Genomic DNA, 12877 nt, shown 5'->3' on the forward strand with positions numbered 1-12877 from the left:
AACAGAAAGCATTCCATAAAAGCTAGGTATTAATCAACACGGAATTTCCTCTTATCTCTTCCTCATGCCTTAAATTCACTGAACCACACAGACTTTTCCAATGATTCAATTGATGTTGTCTGTTTTTCCTACCTGATTGTTAACATCTGTGAGGTATCTCACTACTATGGGCATAAGGTATTCAAAAAATGCTGTTGGGAATTTTGGTCGACTTTCATGAAGAAAAATAGCAATAGGAGGTATTTGTTCCATCAGCTCTGTACGTACAGTTGGTTCTAGTAATAAAAAGAAAGTCAAAACTACATCAGTAAATACCAAATTAAGATCAAGTACCTTAAGAAAAAAAGTAGCATTTTTTTAATGTTTCCACAACAGAGGGAATTGAAAATACTCAAAAAAAAATATCACCACTGAGATTTCCTGTTCTTAAAGGAAAGCTGAATAAAATAGAACAGCTTTACATACATCATCACAGTCCAGAGACTTGGGATCAGTTCCCAAATATATCAGATAAAAATGGAAGTATAAGCTAGAAAACTTGATCACCACATACACCACATGTTCAGAATTCCCTGAAAAAAAATACTACTTTGGGCCCTTTACTAAGTAAGGGCATTTCATTCACGCACCTACCATACAAAACACTGCAAAAACAAAAAATCCTGTTTCCACTGACACATATTGTTGTTAGATGACTTAATTTCTTTAGTTCACTCACTGCCTTCTCAAAAATTAAAGTTACTGTCTTCGAAATATTGCAGCTTATGTAAAATAAGTTACAAAAATTTAAAACAAAGTTCCAAACCTGCATCTTCAGAGAGCCTGACCACTATTTCCATTACAGTCAGAAAGTCTTCTTCATTATTACTGAAATCTCGAAAGACATCCAAAAGACCTCTGGCAATAATTTGCCTGTGGAGTGAACAACATATTAATTGCCTTTATCCTGACAACATGTAAATGGAATGCAAGTGGAACTTATCAAATGTAGATGAGTACCTTAAAAAAGATCAAGCTCTTCTCTGAACATTCAGACATACCAGTTATATAGTTTCTCCACATCCCAACAAAACAAAGATAGAGTCGAGAGATCTTACTCGGACAACAAGGCATGAAAACCTCCTCTTATGGAAATGTTATACAGAAGTTACTCAAACAGAAATAATACCAGGCATGTACTTAGGAGAATAATAACAGAACTAGCAGCACCTTAACATTCACAATGTTATCAGACTCAATTAATCATCAAGTATAGCCGTTGTACCCTCACCTGTTAAATATATTATCACTGAAGGCATATTTTTCTAGACGAGCCAGTGGAGTTAAGTTATCCTGTCCAGGAATATCCAAGAATGCCGTTATCCTCATGCTATCACAGTCTGGTCCATAATCTTCAAACCCAACTTGAAAGACAGGAAGAGTAACCCAAAAAAAACAAAAAAGAAAAAAAGTCAAGATTCAGCAAGAGATGTTACAGTGTAAAATACAAGATACCAATAACTATTTCTTTTTAGAGCTATTCTTCAAAGTATCTGCATGTCACTGGAAAGAGCTTACAAAAAAATAATCTTAAATTGTACCTAATGAACTCAACAGCAACCCTTGTATATGAGCCTGTAAATTCAAGCTTTGAAATTTAATTCATTTCAACCTTAATAAAATCCTCAGCTTTTAACACATTTTACTTTAACATTTGCATGGACTAACTACATGCACTGTGAGTTAAGAGGGCTCAGCTGACTAAACTGCATGCCGCAAACTGACACACTCAGAAGGAAAATAAATCCCATTAAAAGAAAATGAAATTTTAACAATGACAAATTCCCAAACTGTTTAAAAATCAGCAAATTCTTGGGTCTGTTTCAAAGTTACCAAGGTACATTCTTCTCACCGTAGTCACTAGGTCCCATACACCAGACTGGTAGTTTTGGGAAAAACTTTGACTTTACCTTGATTGTGAACATACTGAGCGCTCCCTACTGCAGACCTATTAACTACAGATTCCCCCATGTAAAGCTACTCTGTTCTAAATCTTTCTTGTATTTGCAGCTTCAGACTTTTAACCAAATATTACCATATTAACTGTTAATTTTTGCCTCATCAAGTCTTATAGTCACGTAGTCCAGTAACATGCTCCTGACTACAGATTACAGGCAAAAGGTAAGACCGTGAAGAGGAGAGAGAATATGATAACTTTGATGCCAAAACATTATTTTTTTTTAAAAAATCCTTCATCCTTAAAACAAAGACAGTGAAATAACATCGCTGCAACACATCAATCTTTCACAAATTATCTCATTTCAGCAATGGATATAGGAACACATTCAGCAACCACATACAGAAATAACTGCACTAGGTAGCTGATATTCCTGCTCTGGGTTTACATCTTTCCTAACCAACCACTCCTAGATTTATGCGTACTTTGTTCAAATATAGCAAATATGATGATACTTAAGTACATGAAAATTGTTCCTATGCAGCTGTTCACATGCAAGTAGTAGTCTCTCAAACCAGCATGTGCTGAGCGGGACAGCCACTGAAGACAACCAACCAGTTTCTGACTTGGCAGGACACAATATTAGGTATTTACATCAGTATAGAAAGCACAAAACTAGTAATAACTTGAAAGGACAATGACAAGTCAAATAGGTTGTATTTGAAATTGTGCCTATGAGACTATAATCTAGGCACTCTAGGTTATACCTCTACGGCAAAGATCTTCTGTCTCCAGGCAACTTACATGGTGCCTCCATATTAAAAACCAACAGTTTTGGCTAAGTAATTAAAAGCAAACCAGGACTAGTTTCATTTATAGCAACAGTTTCTCCTGTTTGTAAAGTGGGAAGAACAGGAATATCCTTTCCCACTGACACACTTTGAAGATTAAGAAATGTGTATGCAAAATACTATATAATCCCTATCTTCAGTATTTTGGTTTAATTAAAAAAATAAATAAAAATTACAGTCCTTCCCAATACATCACCCCAATCAGTACAAAGCTTTTGCACATCTCAAAGGAAGGTCTGTATTATTTCATAACAAATTCTGAAACTGCCAGTCAGTTAAATTATGTGTATACATAATCCCATGATCTCTGATATAACAATTTCTTCAGGATTGGAAGTGGCTGTACCTTAATCAGGATAATCAAGCTTCAGATCTTCCCTCACTTTTACTCTACCAGTTTTGTATTAAAAACACCCTTCCCTAAATTATACCTTAATCTGAGACCCAGCACAATGAACTTTGGCTCTAAACTACACTAATACCCATTTTAAATCACTTATGTTAAAAAATTCTCTATTACTGAGAAGTATCAAGCCTCAGCTTTTTTCCTACAGAAAAATTCTCATTTGACAAACAAAACTCTGCTTTCTAATTATTTAATGAGCCAAAACATTCTCAGATATACAGCTCATTTAAATAAGAAATCAACTGAACATATTTGGAGCAAAATATTATACCTGGGTCTTCAGGGAAAAAAATAAAAAGCAGATTAGTTTATGAAGGCACACAGTCTCCAAGGAAGCTGAATTAAAAGACTAGAGCAACTCTGAATTCTGCTGCTCTTGCAGACAACGTGCTCTGACCAACAACTTAAATGGGATTCAAACAGAAGAAAACTGTGGGATTAGAATAAATGTTCACATCTCAAATGTAGATACAGGTACTACAAGTGAACCACAGCTACCTGATCAGAAACATATGCATATGCTAATTATTCATGGCTGTTATAATGACTATGTCTTGTACTGACACCCTTGTTTCCATTCAGCTGGTCATCATTATTTCTAGTAGCTGCTCTTTATATATTTTTAAGTTCTGTTAGGTTCAAAACATTTGCCTGCACAAGAATGTATCATTTACATTGCACAGATCTGTCTGGGATTGATCTGTCCACATGCTCTAGGGCTAGTTTCCCTACCACGCTGAAGATGTTAGCATCCAGGATTTGCCACTTCAAAAGAAACCTCACAGGAAGTTATAGAGCCTCGGTAGGATTGCGGATTTCCCTTCTGAGGTTGCAACAAACTCTCCATATCCAAACCCAGCTCTGACCATCCTATATCTATGCAATTATAATATACAAGTATTTTAAAATCCACACAGATCAGACATTCTTTCAGTAGCTAATTTTTGAGGCTAGCCACCTGTTATACAAAGTAAGATTTATTAGGGCTTAAAAAAAAAAAAATCAATATACTTGCCATTATCTAGTGCCCACCTGTTCTTGATTTAAGAAACAGTTTAAGAATGAAGGCTCTCATCAGTTCACTTCAAATATTTCAGAATTCCTACCAATTCAAATGACAATGAATTCAGGGTCAATTCTAAATTTGACTACAACACTACACCTGGGACTAATTTTGTAAACATGATGAACATGATTAATTTTACTACTTGGAGTAGTCCTATTATTCATTTAAATTAGCTAAGCACACACCAGTGCTTCTAGGACCAGAGGGAAAACAGAACAAACTACTTAAGTTCAGGATCAAGAGAGTTAAATACCTAAAATTTTTTCCACACACTCTCAGTACACATAAGTAAGGAATAGTCATGGCAGAATCCATTTTGTCTTCTCTCAAGAATTTTAATTTTCTTTTTCCATAAAATCATAGCCACTTACAAAAAGTCAGTCACTTACAAGTCTCTGAATACACCAGAGTACTATAAACTAATTTTCAGAAAAATAACTAACCAGTATTTCTTAACTTGTCTAATATTATTTCATAGGTGAATCAAATACTCAGCATTTTTCCCTCTAATGATATTAAACAAGCAAGCTTGAAATCTGACCACCTATAAACAAGAATAAATGCAACAGTATTCACAGCTGAACTTGAGTTTATCATGCCTTTACTTGACCTAGTCTCAAAAGCTGCTTAGAGCCTGTAAGAACACCTACAGGGTCACAGGATTTAACTAGGCAATTCAACATCATTAGCTAGTATCATGATCCACCTTTTCCAATACAAAACAGTAAATACTAATGAAGAGTGCAATGCTTCTGTGAGCTCAAGGAAGTGGGTTTCCCTCCTGCTTTTTTTAGGAAAATAATTTAAAAAATACATTCTCCTTATTGTAAAAAGAACATAATTATGCTAATTATTTTTCAGATGATCCAATATCTCACCTTACAAAAAAACAAGTTTCAAACTGTACTCAATGAATTTAGGCAGATTTTACTACAGCTTTTCCCCATATTCAGAGGAATCCCCCAGACCCTCTGCTTGTTTCAATGGAAATAATCATTAATGTGTATAACAGAATTTCAGCATTTTAGTCTAAAGAGTAAGAAATCCAGTTCCAGTGATTTCACTGAGATTTTCCTAAAATGCACCATGAACTCTTTGCTAGTCACTAAATTAGCATAACTGTATCTCAGGCTAAATGAGACACCTGAATGTTATTGCTGTAACAAAAACAGCTTTCAATGCTGTAATTCTAAATGCATTATCAAATTAATGAACTTAATATTTTAAAATGTTAAAATAAGATTTCAACAATGCTCTAAAATGCACATTTATTTACATGCTCATCCTGCAATTGATTATTTTTAACACAAATTTTAAGTGACCTATATAAAAAGTTTATTTATTATTGCTTATTATTTAACTTCATGACTCAAACTAGTTTTGCCTACAAGCATTGAGCTCTGTAATCTACTTACCAGACAAATCCATTACTTAGTCTCAACAGAAGAGCCAAAGACTGAACACTAGTGGAGAAGGAACATTTAACTCCTAGTGATGGTCACCCTTGGTTCAAGGCCAAGGCCCATCACAGAACACTACAGGAAGTTTGAACTTATTTCCACTGCTTGCACTTTACACACTCAGCAAACAGAACTCAAATGACACACTAGTTTTGGGTTTAGTGTTGTTTTGGTTTAGCTTTTTTTTTCTTATTACAGAAAGAAAAAATTGGAAAGGGAACTGGGAACAATTCAGAAACCCCGGATCAATTCAAACAGCTAACCATTCATTAGAGCTATCAAGGGTTTTGTTTGTGTTTTTAAGGGTTTTTTTTTGTTGTTTTTAAATTAGAGCAGAGAACGATATTTTCAACTCTTAAATAAGGTACTACAGCAACAACTGTTTCAGCTCTTCTGCTAGAGCAAGTCACTGCAAAACAGCCTTTTAATCAGCATTAGCTGATACATTTTGGTGTGCTTACATCCTTCTTACTTAAATCCTACTTCACACATGCTTTTTTGTCATCTAAGTTGATGCTTACAAACTTCTTACATTTACTTACTGCAGCAAGCAATAACCTTCAGTACCTCTTTTTCATCAACTTCCTACAGTGTTATTGAAATTTTAAACCCCTACGTATTACAGATGTGTATTTCAAGTACTATCCTCCACACAGATTTTTAGCTTTTCAAAGAGGTAACAGTATTTACAAGGATGTTTTTTAATTAGTTTTAAATTAATTACGACTCACAGAGTTACAATTTATCTAAGACAAACGTTAAAAATATTTTCAAATACACAAAAATAAAAACATAGAATGAACTAAGAACTCTTACAAACACAATCTTATCAATTATATATCACTTACATCACAAAAGACTCCAAACTTTTCTTTCTAAAACTCAAATAAAATAAAAACTTTTTTTCTGCTACCTACTTGTGAAATGCAGAAACCTCTAAGACCGAGAACAACACTTAGGAGCAGCAGCTAACAAAACGCTACAGAACGACCTCCTGTCCACAGAGGCAATGTCCCTACACATCCTTCCAGTAAAATACTTTAGAGCTCACTTTAACATTTCCCCTAGTGGTTGTGAAGACCACCTTTTCCCTAAACTAGCTTATTCATGCCAAATTGAGAAGGCATCTGTTTTTCACATACTATTAAACAATAATGATCTTGTGGTAAACAAAAAGAATCTCTAACAAGAAACAAAGTTAAGCAGCAGTTTTCATTTTTTTAATAAAAAAGCCAATCCAGCATCCAAAGCGCCAACGAAACCACCTCACGTATACACCTGCTTTCTAAAGTGATACAAGTTCATATAATTATTGGTCAAAGATTTATTTCAAGTAACAGCTCTTACCAAGTTGTCTGGTGTTCAGCTCTACTCCTGCAACACAACTCTGGTCTACACCAGCTTGAGGTGGAGCTGTTGCCCGGTCTAGGACCTACCACACAGTACTTAACCTAAAACCACCGGCTTGTGTTCGCCAACCGGAGTACGTACATGGGCGGTTTTTTTTTTTTTTTTCATTCCCGCTTCCAAGGTGCGCACACAGCCACCTCAGCCGCGTCCCGCCGAGCTTGTGCCGCAGGGATGCGGAACAGCAAAACATACGGCGTCCTCCACAGCCTCTAAAGCGTTTAAAAGTCTCCCCCGTTTGAGCTACCACAGCTAGGAAATCCCTCGGCTACTCCAGACTGATTTCCACAAACAACAACGCAGCTAATCCCCTGAACCACCGCCGGCCAGACCCGTTTTCCTCTCCCAGAGATTCACCGCGGGCCATTGTTGGAGGTGCTGCTTACACTAAATCCAACAGTTCAGCGGCCGTTTGAAGCGAGGATGGTCCCTCGGCAGGCCGGTTCCCAGAGGCCGCCCGGGGCCTGCCTCCCGCCCGCGGGTCCCCCTTCCCCGGCCGGACAGCGGCTGCCCCTCAGAACTCCGTTCTAGGAGGCTGCGGATCTTTCGGCAGCTCGACGCCGTCAGCCGGCACCTAATGGCCCGTAGAACACGCCAGGTGAGGCGAGGGCCCACGGCTGAGGGAGGAAACGAGCCCGATTCCCCCATCAGAGCCGCGCTCCTACAGACCCACAAATACACTCCTAACTCCCGAGCCCTAACGCCCTGTATGCCTTCTCCTAGAGGAACAAAAAGCCCTAAAGTCCTTCCCTCGCCCTAACCTGGATAAAAACGTAGAGAGAGAAGGAGGGCGAAAGAGAGACCCTGGGGTGAGAGAGCGAGGGAGGGCCTAAACAGGGAGCAGAAAAATAAAAAACAGTTACTCACAATCATCTAAGTCATCCTGCAAATCCACAAAATACAAAGGGATCCCTACAAACAAAAACAGAAGAGAGATAGCGGGGGGTTGGTTGCGGAAGGCTGTGGCGAGGACGGCGGCGGCCCCGGGTGAGCCGCCCCAGCACCCCCCGCCCGCCAGCCCGCCCGCCGGCCCCACTTACCGGCCATCTTGGAATGGACATGGGCGAGCAGGAGGAGGAGGGGAGCGGGAGGGCAAAGGGAGGAGCCGCCAGTACTTCCTGCCCCCGGGTCAACCCTCACGCAGCCGAAACGCGACCAGTTTAACAAACAGGCGCTGCCTGGGGTGAGAGAATCGCCCCTCAGCACTCGCTGTCGCCGCCGGAGAGGGAAGACAACCGCGGCTGGGCGGGGGGTGTGGTCAGGTGACTCCGGCGGGCCGCCCAAGATGGCGGCGCGTCCGCGGAGCCTGAGGAGGAAGGTTTACTGGTAACCACGGCGTGGGGGAGACAGGGGGCTGCCCCCGCAGGCCTCGGGCGTGCGCGTGCCTCGGGAAGGGCTATGGTCGTTCTGGGCCGCGTCTCGAGTGCTCGTTGAAGGCGCAGTCTGCCTGGCCATGGCTCTGAGGGAGCTGAAAGTTTGCCTCCTGGGGGTAAGCGCGGCCGGCTCTCCGCGGGGCCCTGGCGCGGGCTGGGGGCGGCGGGAGGGAGGGAGGGAGGGAGTAGTGCTGAGGCACTGGCTTGAAAGGCTGGCTCTGGTGGTGGAGGATCTTTGCGTGAGCTGCGGAGAGGCTCTGAGGAGGGGGTGCTCCCCTGGGCGGAGGGTGGGCCTCGCCCCCGCCGGAGCTGCTGGTCGACCCCGGGCACCTGAAGGGACCGGGCGGCCGGAAGGACCTTCCCCTCAACGGCGGGAGGCGTTCTCCAGATGTAAACAGTGCTCCTTTTTTTCCGGCGCCTTTCCTTAAAAAACAGAAGAGAGGAAGCACGTATAGCCAGCGTATGCTTCCCTTTTAGTCGCAAACTGCGCCGGGCCTGGAGTTCATGTAGTAAATAAATAAAAGCACCTGAAATCAAACTTGAGGGGGAGGGGCTTAAACTTTTTTTTTTTAATATCATACGTAGGTTTTGAAAGTGGCTAAAGTGTTGCAGGTGGTGGAATAAGGCGATATCAAGCAAAGTGAAGTAGAAGTTTGAAAAAAAAGTCAAGATTATAAAACTATATGTTGGCTTGGCTTGGTCTGAGGGCTTTGCTGCAGAGCCTCAGCTGTCTCCACCTGTGTCTAAATTCTGTGTTGCACAGAGTATGACTGGCAGATTTGTTTTCTGCTTCTAAATGGCCACATTGCCTTTCAGAGGGAAGAATTATGTGTTTCTGTGCTTTTGGTATTATGAAGGCATTTGGGGTAACTACTAGGTTCTGTTTGTGTTCCTCCAACCTGAGAAATCTTTTGTCATGTAAGAGAAGAATAAGCACCCAGAGAAACTGGTCCTTGAACTTCCGGTGTCAGGGACAGCTTTTATGTTTCTCTTTTTTAAGATTGCTCTGTTTACTGAGACTGCAAACATGAAATACAGAGCTGAGATAATACACTTTTTCTTGAGGGGACAACAGCTTGAAAAGATAAACACAAGCATACATAATGTGCCTAAATTTATTACAGTATTCAGAAGATTCAGGAAAATGCATGAATGTTGTAAATCTTCATTTTCAGTGAAGTAGTTTCTAAGTATTTTTTTTTTTTTTTCCTTAAAGCTTTGATGACTCTGGAGATGTAAGGCAAAAAAAATGTCTTCACCTTTCTTAATTAAAATTTAAAATGTCCCACTGCTACTGAGAACAGTTTTGCTGCTGATAGTTTGTTGAGTTATGTCACTCTTAAATATGCCTTCTATACATCTCTTTTTAAACTATGGAGTCAGTGTTGCACATACATACATAAACCGGAATTTTCATGTTATGTTTCCCCTTTTACCATTTATAGCTCTGTAGAGTTGCATTAGAAACATGTTTCAGGTGTGTCACAGAATAAATTTCAAGTCTTTCATTAAGCAGGGTGGGACGGTATTAGTCAGAGGTTGAAATGCATGTGTCACACTTGTATAATTTCATATGCTCCATTGGCTTGCAAAGATGGAGTACCACACTCAATTGCTGTATATTTTACTAAAAGTGATAAACAGTTTTTCCCTACTCCTGTTTAAATGCAATTTATACATAGCTGGGGGGGGGGGGGGGGGAAGGGAAGAAAGCTTCAATAACGGGTAATAGGCACGAGTGCAGATTTTTATAGTCCTTCATAAAAACATCTTAACAGTTTTGTTTAGAAAATTGTAATGTATCAGAGACCTTTCATTTTTCTACTAAATAAATATAATACCTGAAGTATTTCAGAATCTAACTTCTTGGAGAGTCTCTGCAGGAACATGTTATTCATGCACAGTGTATTGCAAGATTTGAGGACAAAAGGAGTCATCTGTTCATAGTAACTAATGTCTCTTTCAACTGTTTCTGTTGTTTTTTTAGGACACTGGTGTGGGCAAATCAAGTATTGTGTGGAGATTTGTAGAAGATAGCTTTGATCCCAACATCAACCCAACAATAGGGTAAGAAACAAAGTAAAATAAGACTTACTCAAAATAAACATGACTTACTCAAGAATAAAACTGAATTATATGAATATATATTTGTACCTTCTGAATAGATCACTTGGGGATTCTCCATGTGTGGCAGCTAAATGTGGTAATAAACACGACTGTAGCCTTAATTAGCTCATGATTTATCTTAGGAAATGTAGAAGTGTATTAGGCACTCCTGCAGCTTCCATTTTTGTAGGTAAGATCGGGACCTAACGTGTATTGTTAATGTAAGCTAACAAAATCCTGCTGGGAGTCCTGGGTTATAAACAAATGACACTATAGATGCTTCTGTTAAAGGAACAACATACTTTTGTTATGCACTACTCTTAAATTTCAGAGTCTAATTATTATGCAGCTACATGATTAAGTTGTGGGTTTTTTTTTCTTTTTTAGAGTCAAGTACAATAACAAGTCTCCTATGTTTTTGAAGGTAGTTAACGTACTAATTCAGGTTGTACTTCTCTTTGTGAATTAGTTCTAATGTTCTACATCTATATGCAATACACACACAAAAGTAACATTATATTGTTAATGGAATTGGTCTCACAGGTAAGGATATTTGAAATTTGAGCCTCAGAGTAGCAGTGTTACTGAGCTCAAATCTTCCAATGGGTAGAAAGAAGAGCAAGCATCAGGAATTCTTGGAGTGGTCGGATCTTTTTGTTTCTTTTACCATCTTTTCTGTTTTGCAAGTGTCTTACGGGCTCCTTTGCTCAGAAGCAATTTTCTACAGGAGGACATGACTTCACTTGATGCTGGGAAGTGTGGGTGGGGTTGTCACTGTGGCTTCCTGTCTCAGGTGTCACACATGCTGTACTACAGCTTTGACCAAAAATGATCCTGCTGATAATGATCAGCTGTGTCTCATCCTGTTCTAAAAATATGTGGTTCCTATGGTATCTCTCTGTCTCTGCCCCCTATGCCCCTTACCTCTTTTTCTGAGTGTAAATACTGGTACCAAATTGCAAAATATTCTGTAAGAAGTATGCTTTTGTTTAAATTTCCCTGTTAACAAAGGTAGCCTTTGAGATGTATTACGAAGTAGTTTTTCTTAGATCTTCAAGGGCTGAACATTCTTAGTTACTGACAAATTAACTAGAGTAGAGGTTCTCTTCTGGAGGACTATGAAACTAATGTGTGGATAGTAGTTACATTGCTGTTTGCTTAAGTTAGGAGGGCAGGTTGTCTTAAGTGTTTAAGTTCAGTTTGTATAGAAAGTTCAGACCTACTGCCCATAGTGATATCAACTGCAAGCAAAAATTCTTCAGATGAACACTACTGAAAGATCCAGTTGCTTTTCTTCCTACGTAAGGTGTTTGAGAGATTGGTTATCCATCTTCATTACTTATCATCCACATACTTTTAAAAACAGAGTCTGTTAGATAGTTGGCTAATACAGATCATACCTACAGTGGCCCAAATTTAGCCATTGTGTTCATGCATGCAGTTCCTGGGGGAGAGGAGGTGGAAAAAAGGGAGATAGAAGTCTGCTTAAATAGTAGGTGACCAGGTATGGTAATGCAGACTTAGGTTTTCCAATTGTGAGAGATGCCTATTTATTCAGTTGGGATGCTCTGTTCTGTAGTTTGGCATGTTACCACACATCTAGATGACATGGATTAAACATTTGAGTATATATTCCAGTATGCAATTTACATGATGTCTTCGATCACATGTGAACTGCAGCCTCTTCGAGTCTGCTTTCAGAGTCTAAATTCTAAAATACTGTGCTTGACAGGTTTTGTGGTGTTTTTTTTGTTTGTTTTTTATTTTTTTTCCTGGCAGGGAAAGGCTGAGACTGGAGTGAACTTCATCAAGTCTTGTTATCTTCCCTCCAAAGTCAGTTTCTTTTAATCTGGTTGTTTTCTGTCTGTGTGGTTAATGGGTTGATTTCTTCTTTTCTACTCTCTCCAATGTAGCCCCTATCTGTTTGAAGGCAGGAACCCAAGGAGATCACAGGTGTGTCTTCCCAGGGGAGTGTCTGTAACAGATACTATGTAGTAACTTAAGGTGCTATTAGAAGATCCTAGCCATTGTGGTAATGAGACTAATGTGTAGAATAGAATTTGTCTTCATGGGTTGAATGACAGTACTGGGGTTAGTATGCTTTCTTGAAGTGACAGATTAAAAACCTATCTTTTAGCACTCTTAAAGTCATTCATTGGTTTGAGGACTTGCTATCTTGGTAGTTTGCTATAATAATAAATGAATCAAAACTTGCCCAAATGTAGGGATTGTGTGAAGCTCCAACAAGATACAATCCCAACATTTTAAGTAA

General features: G+C 39.4%; 2 protein-coding genes across 5 annotated transcripts in view; one reads left to right on the top strand and one right to left on the bottom strand.

Annotated features, from left to right (window-relative positions):
- LOC104364854 (serine/threonine-protein phosphatase 4 regulatory subunit 1) overlaps window positions 1-8266 on the bottom strand; it is a 26895-nt gene extending 18629 nt beyond the window's left edge. Inside the window, exons 1-5 of one of the 3 annotated variants that reach the window (XM_042801262.1) lie at window positions 8167-8254; window positions 7994-8038; window positions 1271-1403; window positions 806-912; window positions 133-275 (exon numbers count right to left, since the gene is read on the bottom strand). In XM_042801262.1, coding sequence (XP_042657196.1) covers window positions 133-275; window positions 806-912; window positions 1271-1403; window positions 7994-8038; window positions 8167-8173 — 435 coding nt within the window. In that variant the 5' untranslated portion in view covers window positions 8174-8254. Of the gene's footprint in view, window positions 1-132; window positions 276-805; window positions 913-1270; window positions 1404-7066; window positions 7093-7993; window positions 8039-8166 lie in introns of those variants that run through there. The other 2 variants (XM_042801263.1, XM_042801264.1) reach the window with 2 other exon arrangements.
- Window positions 8233-12877, top strand: part of RAB22A (RAB22A, member RAS oncogene family) — a 22646-nt gene continuing 18001 nt past the window's right edge. Inside the window, exons 1-2 of one of the 2 annotated variants that reach the window (XM_033010350.2) lie at window positions 8233-8615; window positions 10487-10566. In XM_033010350.2, the coding sequence (XP_032866241.1) occupies window positions 8580-8615; window positions 10487-10566 (116 nt within the window). In that variant the 5' untranslated portion in view covers window positions 8233-8579. Of the gene's footprint in view, window positions 8616-10088; window positions 10133-10486; window positions 10567-12877 lie in introns of those variants that run through there. The other variant, XM_033010348.2, reaches the window with a different exon arrangement.

Source organism: Tyto alba, unplaced genomic scaffold (genome assembly GCF_018691265.1).
Source record: "Tyto alba isolate M040663 unplaced genomic scaffold, T.alba_DEE_v4.0 Super-Scaffold_33, whole genome shotgun sequence".
NCBI classification, from domain to species: domain Eukaryota; kingdom Metazoa; phylum Chordata; class Aves; order Strigiformes; family Tytonidae; genus Tyto; species Tyto alba.